At 36.1% G+C, this 13,804-nt stretch overlaps 1 protein-coding gene across 1 annotated transcript; it reads right to left on the bottom strand.

The window, feature by feature from the left end:
* Positions 1–5,035: 5,035 nt before the first annotated feature.
* On the bottom strand, positions 5,036–6,517 carry LOC120004307. Its single transcript, XM_038853618.1, has 2 exons — positions 5,550–6,517; positions 5,036–5,441 (listed from the first exon to the last, which is right to left on the bottom strand). The coding sequence occupies exons 1-2, from the start codon at positions 6,319–6,321 to the stop codon at positions 5,356–5,358; spliced, it is 858 nt and encodes a 285-aa protein (XP_038709546.1). The 5' UTR covers positions 6,322–6,517; the 3' UTR covers positions 5,036–5,355.
* Between the last annotated feature and the right edge of the window lie 7,287 nt (positions 6,518–13,804).

Raw genomic sequence — 13,804 nt, 5'->3', positions numbered from 1 at the left:
ATTATGAGCTAACAAGAGTAAAGAATAAACGAGGAAGGTTGGTTTTGGTTTTGGTCTTCTTCTTTCTTTCTTTTTTTCCATTTTCTGCTAAATGTGTGGTGATGTAATGGCAGATAAGAAGATTTTCCGTGCTCACATTAAGGTGGACCGTGACCTTCAAGGATCAGTTCTTGTTTATGCTTCAACTGGCTTGTTCCACTCGTTGCATGTGTGACCACTCTTAGTAATGTTGCTGTCTCATGCTAAGTCATTCTCTTCCTCCTTTTTACAAAGTTGTAAATAGATAATTTGGGAGCAACGAGATTGGATTCCTTGCAGCGATATGGCATCTCTTTTGCAGATGGAAATTGGAGGGTGAATTCATGGTTCAATCTGAGTTAATTGAGTGAGTAAACTTGCAACTCCCAAGGAAGAAAGGTGTAGAGGGTTCATTTCTATATACTTTATTCTTTACTACAGAACATTTAGTTTTGTGTTGTAAACAAAAGTGATCTGTTGCCATGGCAGTTTAATAGTAAAAATCCTGTGTAACATCTTGTTGAAAACTCGAATTCTAGGTTTGATTGGAACATGAATCAATGTCTTCTAAATCCCTTAACGGAACATCATATTACACGAGCAAACCTTATCTTCTTCCTAGACCGTCTCAACTAACGATATTTAGATAAGTGATATTTAGGCCCAAGAAAAAGGCATCTTAGTGTGGTGGAGACATTGATTTCCATATATATTATGTGGTTTAGGTTTACGAAACCGATGTGGTATATTTAACGACTCTCGAGCAAATGATACAATAATAAATATTTATTTTATCAATAGAAATGACAATATTGATTATGCTTTATAGTAATTAGCTTTGGTTTATAATTAATAACGTTCTATTTGCAATTAATATACTCAACAGTTGACAGTATAAATGAAGTATATATATGTTTTTAGGTCATCAAGAGTAATTAATTAACTAGTTGTAAAACGCAAACACTCTCTCTATAAAATGTTCTACTGTGTGTTTCATTGCATATCAAAAACAACAAAAATTCAAAACCATCTCTCCTCACACAAATATTACAAAAAAGAAAAAAGAGAGAGAGATTTCTGAACCATGGCAAGGTTGATGGGCATAATCTCAACTGTGATGGTTTTGATTTATGCAACTGGATCAGTAGAGATTGCAGTCGGACAACGATCAAAATATGAGATTGTTATTGCCAATTGCGAAAGGAGGATTCCGATAGGTCCTGGGCAAGAACTGTATGATTACATATTCAAGAACAAAGAGTCTGTGAGCGATGAAGTTTGCCAAGTACTTGTGAAGGCAGGACAACCTTGTCATGATGTTCTCATAAACGAAACTCTCAAGAGAGCAGAGTTTAAAGGACTGGAAGTTGGATTTCTACAAAGGAGTGATGAGATTTGGAATAAATGTCTTTCTGTTAGTAAATGTGTGCCACAGACTTGACATTTAATTTTTATACTACTATATATCTAATTATTCAAATAATAAACTTTGTTTATGTACTAAATAATAATATATAGTTGCAAATAAAATATGGTTGCAACTTATTAAGAAATCTAAATTATGTTGGTTTTGATTATGGCATTTTTTTGTACTATAAAGCTCTATTGATAACATAATCGAACCGATACATTGGAGATTTTTTTTCTTTAATTAATCATAAAACGCGGATGTATGTTTGAAATTATTACTTTGAAACATGTGAGACCCAAACACGTTTGGCATCTCCCTAGCATTAACTTTGGTCCTTTTACCGGGGGCTTATGCTTGTTTATGCTCCTTCAATGGAATGTCACTTCCAGCACCAATTGACTGAGAGGCAGGTGAAGTAACTCTTTGGTCCTTTTAGCTGACACATTGGTGGATTTTTACAACCTCTTCTATTTTATAGTGTCATTCTCCTCCACATTTGGTGCATTTGAACCTTGGGATACCTTCTTTTATGTCTACTCTTGGTTTTAGGCGCATCATCATGTTCCCTTCTTCTCTTCTTGGTTGATCTCCAACCCACCAGCATTCATTGGGGGAGGAATAATGGTATCACCACCAGCATCAAGTATTCAAATGAGTGATGTGCATCGGATGACCAACACATTTTTGGAGAAGTATGATATGGAATGAAAATTAGGACATAATGGTCAATAAGGCAATTGTTGACGGTATCGAATTAAGTTGAAAATTGCACATTGCCATTACATCCGTTGGTTTTTGGCTAAATTTCATCGTTTAGGCATTCAAATTAGCAATTTAATGTTATTTTGATCTTTTACATTATTTTTAGCGTTTTGTAGAGATTTTATTATTCTGTTTTCTTTCAAGTTATTTTAGGGTTTTGACTTTCATATTATTTAAGGTTGTAACCCCTTAAGATAGTGGTAGATTTTTATTTCAAAATAATATTGAAGAGGAGTTTTCAACTCTTGGTATTTGTTTGAATCAAGAAGGTATTGAAGTCTTGATCCTGGTATTCATGATTTTAATCAACAGGTTCAAGTAGAGCGTTCATTGCCCCGCATTAATGAGTCCATGAGAAAAATAACGGAAATCCACAATGTGCATTCGTTTTCACCATTCATATCTATCAGAGGCGGACCTACCTTTTGTGGATTGGGGGCACGGGCCCCTAGTGAATTTTCAAAATTTACACTAAGTATACATGTGTTTTTGACAATTTGATACATAGGCCCACAGTCAAAAAAATAAGGTCTCCAGTCCACTAAAGCCCACAAAGTAATTTTGACCCAACTCTCCTAAGTCTCAGGCCCTAACTCCACTTTATTGTGTGTCATTTACCTTGTAAGTAATTTTGACCCAACCCTCCTAAGTCCTATCAATTTTTGAATGATTGTATTGTTTGTTACATAGAAAATTGAGTTGATTTGAACTTTACGAATGTTGTAATATCCCATTCTCAAACTATGAAAACTCGCATCGAACAATTGTGATAAATAACAATGTATTTTCTTATTGTTTTGAACTATTATTAACTTGTTTTTTGTGTTTGCTATCCATATTTGAAAATCCAATACATAAAAAACCCCAAAAAAAAATTCAGGGGCAGCACCCTCGCACCATTTTTGTGCCCCCAATGATCATAATTCTTGGGGTCCACCACTGATATCTATCTAGGATCATACGTTCATCAACTCTTATTGAATCTATATTTTTTTAGTATTTCAGGTCGTGTATTTTTAGGTCTTACTCTTCGCTTCCTACTCTCTCCTATACAAATCTCTTGATTTTTCTCGCTGTCGCAATGCTATATGATGTAGAGGGTAGTGGATATAGGCAAACACGAAATTCAACGGTGTTATATTAATCCATTGATTCCTAAGAATGTCGCAAACAACATACACCAAGGTGCCTCGACTTGAATATGTCATATGAGTTCATCTATCAAAATTTTTTTATTATTTCGGGTACTTAAAAATTATCTCATTTTGTCAAATATTTGTCAATTCCAAGACTTCGAGTTAACAAAACAATACCATAAATACCATGATAATTTTAATGACTTCTTTAATCGACTTTGTTCATGTACCTAATCTACCATGCCTAAATCATATACCATTCTAATTAAGAGATGGAAGTTGCTTTCATTTAATTAATTAAATTCTTCATGGTGGTTTCACATCATTAATTAAGAGTTAAATTCTGCAATTAATAAACAAGGAATTGGATTCTATAAAAAAAAAAAAAATTAAGCTAATAAAACGCATATGTTATTTCATGTGATCTTCCTATAAATAGTTGTATTTCTTTGCATTTGAATAACCAATTAAATTGAAAGCATCTCCAACATATACATACATCATGGCAAGGTTAAATCTAATTTCAACTCTGATTGTTTTCTTCATGGTGATGATCAGTGGATCTATGAAGATGGCGATCGGGCAACAAACAAGATATGAAATGATTATTGCGAATTGCAGAAGGAGGATTCCGATAGAGGAGGGTCAACAGATCTTCGATTATATCTTCAAGAACAAAGGAGTACCAAGCCTGGAAGCCTGTGATAAACTTGTGCAGGGTGGTCAAGCTTGTCATGGTGTACTCATAAGGGATACTCTCAAAAATCCACTATTTAAAGGCTTAGAAGCTGAAGCTAATAAAAGGGGGGCCGAGATTTGGGATAAATGTGCTGAAAATGGAGTTGCTGCTTCTGGAAATTGTGTTCCCAAGAATTATATCTAGACCCAAATAATAATAATAATATGTAATAACAACAGTAATAAATATGTTGAGAATACATACAATTTATACATATGAATGGTTGCACAAATTGACATTTTAATTACATTCGCGTCTTTCTATATGAATGCTTTTTTTTAGGGTTTACCATGGATCAATTTTATCGGTCATTACCGACCAATAGATAATCAACCGAACCACACAGTCAGGCAGATAATTTCATTCGACCCTTGTAGAGATAGGTCGGATGATGGTTATCAATATACTCAAAAGTCAGTTGTGGGTGGTTCAATTTAAGGGGGGCAGTCGACCACCCTTGGTTGTGGGTGGTTCCGCCCCTGGTAACCGAGGAACCAATTAACCTAACATGTCATTCGAACAGTTGAGTGGACGTAAATCTAAAGCCATCGGAACAACTCGTACCACACTGGGGATAGGTAAGACTATACTGTAGCCCATGGGAGTAAGGACCCGAAAGTGAGAGAAACCCACGGAATCAGGATTCCACAAAGAAATATCCCAACCCGAAGAGATAATTAACAAGAAGAGAACTGACTAAAGAAATTGTTAGTGATTGGAAGAACGGTATTGAGCTCAAGCAGAAGCAAACAAGGTCCTACAACATTTTGGTATGGATTGTCAATTCCTAGATGATTTCCAAATCCTGTTCTAGAAATTCAAGGAATAGAATACCTCTCAATGAAAACACTCACAGTCTCACTTGAATCTCCAAAGCTAACACAAGCTATTTTTGACATGTTGCAATGCAATAATGTTATTTTCAACTCAAATCAATCAAAAAAACAGAGCTGGAACATAAACTGAGAACCAACACAATGTTCTATGCACATAACTTCCCCCAAAAAATCAAACCACCAATGGTTTTCCAATGTTTCATCACGCCTTTGACCTTCTTTGTTATATTTACAAACGGCTTACATAGCCATACAGGTCAGGAAAAAAGAGAGAGTAGTAATCAGTGATTAGCTGGGAATAACAATTCTCAAGCCTCCCCTACCGACACCCCTGCATCAGTAGTGATTGAAGCACCTAGATCGAACAAGTCTGAAGCAAATGAAGAAAAACAAAACAATTTTCTTCTTCTACCACCAGAACAGTGGATAGAAAAAGATCTAAAATCATAGCAGTTAGATGCAACGTTGTGATGTAGATGCAAGTGCCACTGCCTGCGCCCAGACCTTGAGTCGAGCCTTCACGTCTCGCGGATCATCACCTGTAAGACATTTGTGGTCAGATCAGGTCACATGAATCAATTACAAAATTCAATCTTTTTCCCATTTTTGATATTGTTGATGAGTGGAGACAGTGAATACTGACTAACCAGGACTGGAAATGCGCCAATTCGCTATAGGAGAAGTGCCACCGCTGCTGGTAGTCTCAAGGGTTGATGCTGAAAGAGACGAACGTCTTGGCATCTCCAGCATCCGCTCATGTTCCAATTCGAACCCAAGATCCCTACAAGCCTTCACTTCATCCAAGTCCATGAAAAGCGACCTACTCCCTCCCTTCGGCCTAGTTATCACCACCACCCCACCACCGGCATCTTCACTCTCTCCACTAATACTGTTCTTGTTCTCCTCTCCTCTGTTCTTCCCCTTACCACCTAACCATCTTTCTCTAATGATCCTTCTCCGCCTCAAATTCCTTCCCATCTTTTCCCTCCTCAGACCCTTCTGGGCTTCGTTTTCACTGGCGTAGTCTTTGGAAACGTCCACCTGTTGATTCACTACCCCTCCTCGATTTCTCCGGCGAGGGGGAGTAGCCGGCAGCGAGTAACAATGCTGTTCTTTGTCAGAGTCGTCGTCGTCCTCCGAGATGTCTAGGATGCGTTTGCCTCCTTTACCGTCAGAGAATTCCTCGTCGTCGGCGTCCAAGCTCTCAATTGACAACCTCGACATATAATTCATCATAACCCCATCAATACCATCCACTTCTTCGTCCTCCTCTTCTTCGTTGGTACACATCGAACTAGTACATACAGACAATCTAGACAAGCTATGGAGAAGCGGATGTTGATCCAACCCATCATCAGTATCATCGTACTCATCTTCCTGCATAGAAGAAAGCACGGTCATACTCTCGTCCGATGCCATACATGTCAAATGATCAACTGTCAAAGAAGAGTGACCGCGTTATTTGTGTAGCTAATGTGTTTGAGGAAATGGGACAGAGACAAAAAGGAAGGTAAAGTGTCAGTGTGAGCTATAACTGAGAGACTGCAAATCTGCAATTAAATGATCGAAGCGATTAGGTTTCTCTGAATCATTCGTTTTCTAAATTAGAAGATAAGGTGAAAAGGTAAATCCAGTATCGCTACCAACATTAGTATTTATACAATCTAGTCTTTGCATGAATTCTCCACTCTACCCTTCTTCACCCTTGCATAACGCGTATATATGCATCATCAATTATACCATCCACGTGTCATTCTGTTTCATGTCCTACGTGTATTATTTATTTATCTTCTCATTGTTTGTTTCACTGTTGCCAATTGAGTTTGTTGAGTGATTCAAAACCTCAAATCCAACACCAAGATTTTCAATTTTTTTTTATTGGGTCTTCATGCCTGGTTTTAGTTATAATAATTCATAAACAACTACATTTTCAGTTGGCTTAAGGGTGTATAGTAGAAATCAATATAATTTTTCTCTAGTTTTAATCATACACGTCTAGTCTTTGTTTAGTCTATTTATTAGTATGAGGTCTGATAATACCAAAATAACCCCATCAATTATACATGGACACATGACACCTCTGAGCCAGTTAGACAAAACTTATCCAATTGAACATTAGTATGAAAGTATCTCAGGATCGATCGAGGTAGCTTCCCAAATACCAATTGAGGTACGTTATATCTAACCCGACTGATGTAGGCTCCCACACCCGATCAAGATGAGTTCACCCTTATTCGACCGAGGTACATTATGTCTATTCGACCAAGGTAAGGCACAACTTCAGTACATTAATGTCCCAATAGGACACTAACTCTCAACAGAGTTCAACCCCTTTGGACTTTGGAGAGGAATATAGATGAGATTTATCCTACGAGAAATCCTCTGGAAAACCAATGAGAGAGAGTCTGACTCCTACTACAACTCAAACACTTCAACTCATATAAAAGGGGAACCTCGACCCTCAGGTAAGGATTCTAACTCTTGCACTTTGAACTATTTACTGTGAGCAAGAGGCAGAGCTCCGAACAATGAGCCATCCTCCCTAATTTAGTATCGTACTAACTTGAGCGTCGGAGAGATCCTCTGAGCACACCCTCAGGGCTCTACCGTAGCTTACGTTTGCTTCCTTTGTAGGAAGAAATGCAGCCGATCAAGAAGGAAGGAATTAGTCTAACTAACTTATTCGTCCAGTTGGGTCAGTGTTATTTTTGACGTCATCAAGATCCACACAATTTTTTAAATTTGGTAAATATAATAGACGTATGTAATGACCACTACTGTGCCTTTTATTCTATTTTTTAGGTTGAGTTGTTTCATAACAAAAGTTATTTTGGACAAATATAATTTTGCTTTTGTGTACAATAAAATTGATCTAGTGGATGTCATATAGGCGTCTCTCGCAACATCGTCACGTGAAACAGGTGCGGTGATAAGAATATACCGGCAGTGCAGGGCAATCATCTACACTCGTCTTCACGCTCCAAGACTTGAGAATGATGATGAATTAATGACGCACGATCTTTTTGTTCCGGATTTGCCTTCGAAAAATAAACGAGACTATGGGCTTAGAACGAGGGCATTTTTGGTAGTGGAAAATGATGGTGGTTGGGTATTAGGCCCACTCACTACTCAGAGAGTGATGACTTTTTTGGCAATGTGATAAAAATCGTGTCGAATACTCTCATCTGTGTGAGTTATTGGATCATTGGTTCATCCAGCGGGTTATTGATCCAACCACATATTTAATTAAAAAATAAAAATTATTAATATTAAAAATAATACTAATATTAATATGAGCGGTCCACCAATTTTACAATCCGACCAATCGGCACGGTTGTATTTTTTGTAAACCGCGTTGGACAGGACAGCTGTCCGCATTTTACACTCTCCCAAAAACAAAAAGAAGAATCTATCAGTTTTGACGACACCCATCATCAGTTCACGAGGGTTCTAGTTCTGCATTATGCAAGGGGGTCCACCTGACCAAAAGCCCAACAACACATACCATGACACCGAACACTACCAACAACGTCCACGTGGCATGGCCTATGTATTTGAACCATTTCCGTTTTCAGGTGCTATTATTGTTTTTTGTTTTTTTTATTTATTATTATTTCCTTTTCAAATTAGAATTAGATAGTTCTTGGTTTCTTCGGCCACCGAATTTATCCTTTCAAAATTATTTATGCTTATAAAATTATATAAAAGAGTAGGTGGAACTAATTAATGATTATGCTTATTTAGAGTGTGTTTGAATTTGAGGGATTTGGTGGAAAGAGAAATTGAGTTTCCTTTCAATTTCTTTGTTTGGATAGTTTATAAAAAATTAAGGAGAAGGATTTGCGAGGAAGATTTCAATAAATTTTTGTCAAAATTATTCTTCCCCAAAAGGGAGTCATTTGGAGGGAATGAGTGACTAATTAACTTATTTATAAGTTAAAAACCTATTTGGTCCTTGTACATAATATTTTAACATACAAAATAAGGATAAATTAGTAAATTAAACCAATTTTCTTTCCTTTCTTTTTTATCTATCCAAACATGGGAGGGAAAGATGTTATACCTTCCATTCTCTTCCCTTCCCTCCATTTCCCTTCCCTTATTTTCCTTTCCTCCCAAATCCCTCAATCCAAACACACTCTTAGTAAACATGGCCGCATACCGACCGTTGATTACTTGATTTATAGAAGCGTAGTTGCATTTAGTTGATGACAATGAGAATGGACGGATAGCGAAGCTCCAATTCTCACTCCAATTCTCTATCAAAATCATGAATTAAAACATGCGATTGAGTATTTTGGTATTCATAATGTTATAATATAATATATTTTGAAAAAAAAAGTCTAAATATTAAATTCTAAATATTAAGCCTTAGACCTAAATCTTAAACACTAATCCTAACTCTTAAACTCTAATATGTCATATTAAAAAAAAATCATGATTTAACGTGAGTTTTGGAAGGAAATTGAAGGTAATAATTAGAGTCCTCCGATCCCGAGAATTGAAGGGTGATGAGAGCGCGGATTGTGATTAGAATGCTTACACGTATGCACCCGGTTCGGAATGATTGATATCATAGGTATGTATGGTCTGTATAATATTTTAAAAGGTTACTCATAGTCATAGGTATGTATGGTCTGTATAATATTTTAAAAGGTGATGAGTCCTTCTCGGAGGATCTGTGGATAGGATTGCATGCTATTCTGCTTTTGGGTCCCATTATTCATTAATTTTGATAGCCAACTTTATCAAGCAAGATTTTTTATTCAAGACAAGAAAGGTGCAATAGATAATAATTACTATCAAACAAATTAATAATGTTGTACATAAATCAATCAAGAGATAATTCACAGAAGAGATTGACCAAATCAATAATAAATCCAAGTTAGAATAATTATAGATAACTAAATCAAAACAATAAAAATACAAAAATTTACGTGGTTCAACAAAAACCTCCTCCACAAATATGTTGGAGAAGATTACAAAAAATAGAATGTACCCTAATATAAAATTAAAAAAAACAAAAAAAACTATGCTCTCTCTCTTTTGTGATTTAACTCCTTCTATTTTACATGACCTAATTATACTTCAAATCGCGAACATGTCAAAAGTAGATCAATCGATAAAACTATCGAGACTCTGATTGACCTTGAATCTTATTATAGTTGAAATAATTCATCCAAGCCAATTGTATAATATGTTTCTTAATTAGTTTAGCGGCAGTAATATGAAGGAGTTTTGTTATTATACTTTGTTTTATGTGCCCAATTGTATAGGGGATGGGACGAAACAATTATGATCTTTTCAAATTATAAAACATTAAAAAATAATAACATAATTAAAAGGTTTGTTTGACTCACTATATTTATTTTTTTGACAATTTATTTTTTATATGATTCAAAATTCATCCTTTTCAATTTAATATTAGGAGTGCAAAGTGCCACGTCACAAGTTACAGCAAATTGGCTCCGAAGTCCAAACCCTTCGGGGAGAAGTTGTCTAAGGGATTAAATATTGTTTGATTAAGAATCTAAGATAGAAATTCCGTGTGGATTGATAAATTGTGGGGACACCGTCAAAGTTATAAATATTCCAATATTTGACCCCACGTAACGCTTCTTTTCTTTATTTCTTATCACAAGATATTGTGATAAAATTGTTGGACGGTGACGGTAGGGTAAAATCTAGTTTTATGAAAAGTGTGATTTTGGTACAATACTTAATTATATGGACTGTTTGGCTATGGTGACATTATATATTTCTTTGGTGCAAGTCTGCGAGAGATCGAGACTTCACCGACTTTTTTCCAAAATTGCTTAGTGTGTATTTTGGTTAGGGATATTCACGGTCGATTTCAATTGGTTTTTTAACATAAATTTAATTGATCGATCGGTCGGTTATTAATATTTTGATCGATTTTTTCGATCCGTCTTATTAATCTATATTTAACAATAACCGATCAAACGATCGATTCGATTTGGCATAATTTTCTTGGACAACCATAAGTTTTGGCCAATGAAAGCAAATGCTGAATGTAGAGTGCTAACGATACATTTTTAATTAAGAAAAAGTTGTACATTTTAAATAAAGTGAGGCCCAATTTATAGAAACTAACAGGCTTTAGCTATTATCATTGTGGCGTGATCATTGGCCCAGAATGGGCAAAAATGTTAGGGCTTGGCATGGAAAATGTGTGGGAAAATTACATCTTAGCAATTAGCCAATTAACATGTAAGATAGAGTTGCACCGTTTACTAGAGCGGTTGTTATAATTTTCAACACTAACTGAAAAGCTATTTAGATGAGATTTATTATTAACTTTTTTTTTTATATAAAATAAACTTCAAATTAGTTATAATTTAATAAAATAATTAAGATAGTTGGAACGCTGAGCAGTCCAGGAAAAGAAGCTCCAAATTGAAGCTTTGAATTTCATGGCGGTACCACTGGCGTAGCTCTGTTTGGTGAAGTGGCCAGTTAAACAGGCACTTTACACTGCAGCGCCTGCAACTGTATTGACCCATTCCCATTCCCATTCCCATTCCCACCCCCGCCCCTTATATTCATTTATTTTCGCATAATTGAAGAAAATGTCAATTAGCGGCCCAACTGTGTTGGACCCTATAATCTCGACATTCTAGATTTCTATCTTACAAATCCAAGCAACTCAGCCCAACAACTCATACCAAAAGTGGGCCTAATTTGATAATTTCACAGGGGTTTAAGGTCACAAACCCAACATTACTACCCAATCCAAAAACCATCACACATTTTCGTTCCTCCTTGGTCAAAGTTAGCCTATAGTTTGGCAAAAAGCCCTCACATTTTCGTTCTTTCTTACACTCCTAGCTTGTTTCTCCGGCCGGGAGCAGGGTTTGTGTAAGTGGTGCCGCCGCTAGGAGGTGAATGGGTGGCGGAGAATTGCTTCGGGACGTCGGCGAGAGCAATGGGACTAAAATACATGGAGTACAAAATTAGGGTGGAGGATAGTAGCCTCATATACAAGTATAATAGAAGTGATGTATATATAAGTACTTGTATGGGCCAAAAACCACTTGATTAAAAGATCCATAATATGAAGATTATGAAGATGTTCTTTCCATCAGGCTTAGGGCTGATCACGCTTAAGGTTGGACCCTTGAGAGGCCTAGTCGGGCCCAAACGACAAGAAAGCCCGTTGTAAGAACAATAGGGGCAGCATCATAAGAGCCCATCAACCTACTAAAGGTTAAAAGCCCATTACCTCTGAGGAAGCTCCAACATGGGCCTTGGGCCCAATCAAAGCCCAAGGTCCGTCCGTACGGTTAACACGTGTTGACCACGTGATCTGGAACACTATAAATATTCTTTTACCATTGACTGATTTGGCCGTAGAAGCTTCCCTGACTGGCACCACATTGGTGCCCAAATTTCACTGTCGATCCTCTTTTTGATCTTGCAGGATTGTCATAGAACTCGATCGACGATAACAAATTGATTGCATATTTTAGGATCTCCACAGTACTATGTTGCGTTACAAAAGAAAAGGGTGCTCTGATGGTTATTATGAAAATTTATTTGAAGGAACAAAATGTTAGACTAGAATTGGTTAGATTTAGAGAATATTTTGAGAGCATACCAGAAAGCCAAGAGTTTGGTGGTTATATTTTGATTTGATCATTGATTATGTCGTTCTTTATCATCTTGTAATCATTATAAACTATGAAGGAAGACATTATATTATATGTGAAAAATAACATAAATTCCTACTATCTTGCTTCTTGTGATTCTATTCTGATCTTAGTTCACTTGATAATTCTAGTTACGTGCGATCTCGTTAGGAATTGAACCCACAACCTCCAAATAAGGAACACTCTCTCCTAACTAGTTAGGTCCTACAAGAAGTTAGTTATGTAGTTATCTCAGGTCATTGATGTGTTTTAAAAGTTGACCATCATTCCCCACTATAAGATGTAATTATAAAACTTGAAGGGGGGGACAAATCCAGCAATACAAGGCTTTTTTACAGAAACTTTTGATGATTGTTAGGGTTAAAATTTAAAGTGTTTAGTTTAGTTCTCCTTGTAATTAATGCTGATCACTAATTCCTTCTCATAATTAAAGTCAAATCCTATTATAATCTTGGTCTTGGTGTTTATAAAGAACTTACTAATTAAGTTCATATTTAAAATTTGAAATGGTTAATTAGTAGAGTTTAAGTTGTCCCCTGGATGTGGTAAACCCTGTCACGTTAGTAAAGGAAGAAGGAGCATTATTAAGGTAGATATGTGGTTGATTGAGGGTTTAGCAAGAAAATTCAAAATATAGGACAAGTGCATGTGCTTATGTTACCTCTAAATGCACTACATTGGGCCTATTAAGTGGGATACATTAAGGGTCATTTTGATTAAGACCCTTTCCCTTATTGCTTAAGGCCTCTCTTAATATATAGTCTTGACACTAACATGGGGTGCCTCCTATAAATCAAAAAGGAAAATGCTTCGTCCCATCAATTTCTTACCCCCATTTTATACCACGTACATCTAGCTAGCACATTGAATGTCTTAGGTAACCCCACATCTATGTTCATAATAAATCGGTATCTCACATGTCACATAAATTTGAGGTTAAAATATGAGACAATGATTAGGGATGTAACGTTATTCAATCAAAAAAGTGGGTCAATAGGGGTGTGGTTATAAAAATCTTTGCGTGTTAACATCTTTTCTTTCTCTTTCCAATTATAAGTATGAAAATATTAGTGAATATTTAATGAGAGACTTATATAGCTTGTACAATGTCTAATCCCATTATCCCAAAAGTACCTAATAGTTGATCTTTCTTGTCATTTAGGGGGTTGTCATCTCTACTTGAAAGATGGGTTAAGAGAAATAATTAATTAAGGCAGTATGAGCTAGCTAGA

The sequence above is a fragment of the Tripterygium wilfordii genome, chromosome 8 (genome assembly GCF_013401445.1).
Source record: "Tripterygium wilfordii isolate XIE 37 chromosome 8, ASM1340144v1, whole genome shotgun sequence".
In the NCBI taxonomy this organism is placed as follows: Eukaryota; Viridiplantae; Streptophyta; class Magnoliopsida; order Celastrales; family Celastraceae; genus Tripterygium; species Tripterygium wilfordii.
The sequence above is the reverse complement of the archived record's forward strand: the minus strand, read 5'-3'. Positions and strand labels throughout refer to the sequence as shown.

What these genes read in the sequence shown, in the direction of transcription:
- LOC120004307 (XM_038853618.1), bottom strand. Translation starts at nt 6,321, where the DNA reads ATGGCATCGGACGAGAGTATGACCGTGCTTTCTTCTATGCAGGAAGAT. An exon ending in TTGGCGCATTTCCAGTCCTG is followed by an intron (nt 5,442 to 5,549) that starts GTTAGTCAGTAT and finishes AATGTCTTACAG; the next exon opens with GTGATGATCCGCGAGACGTG.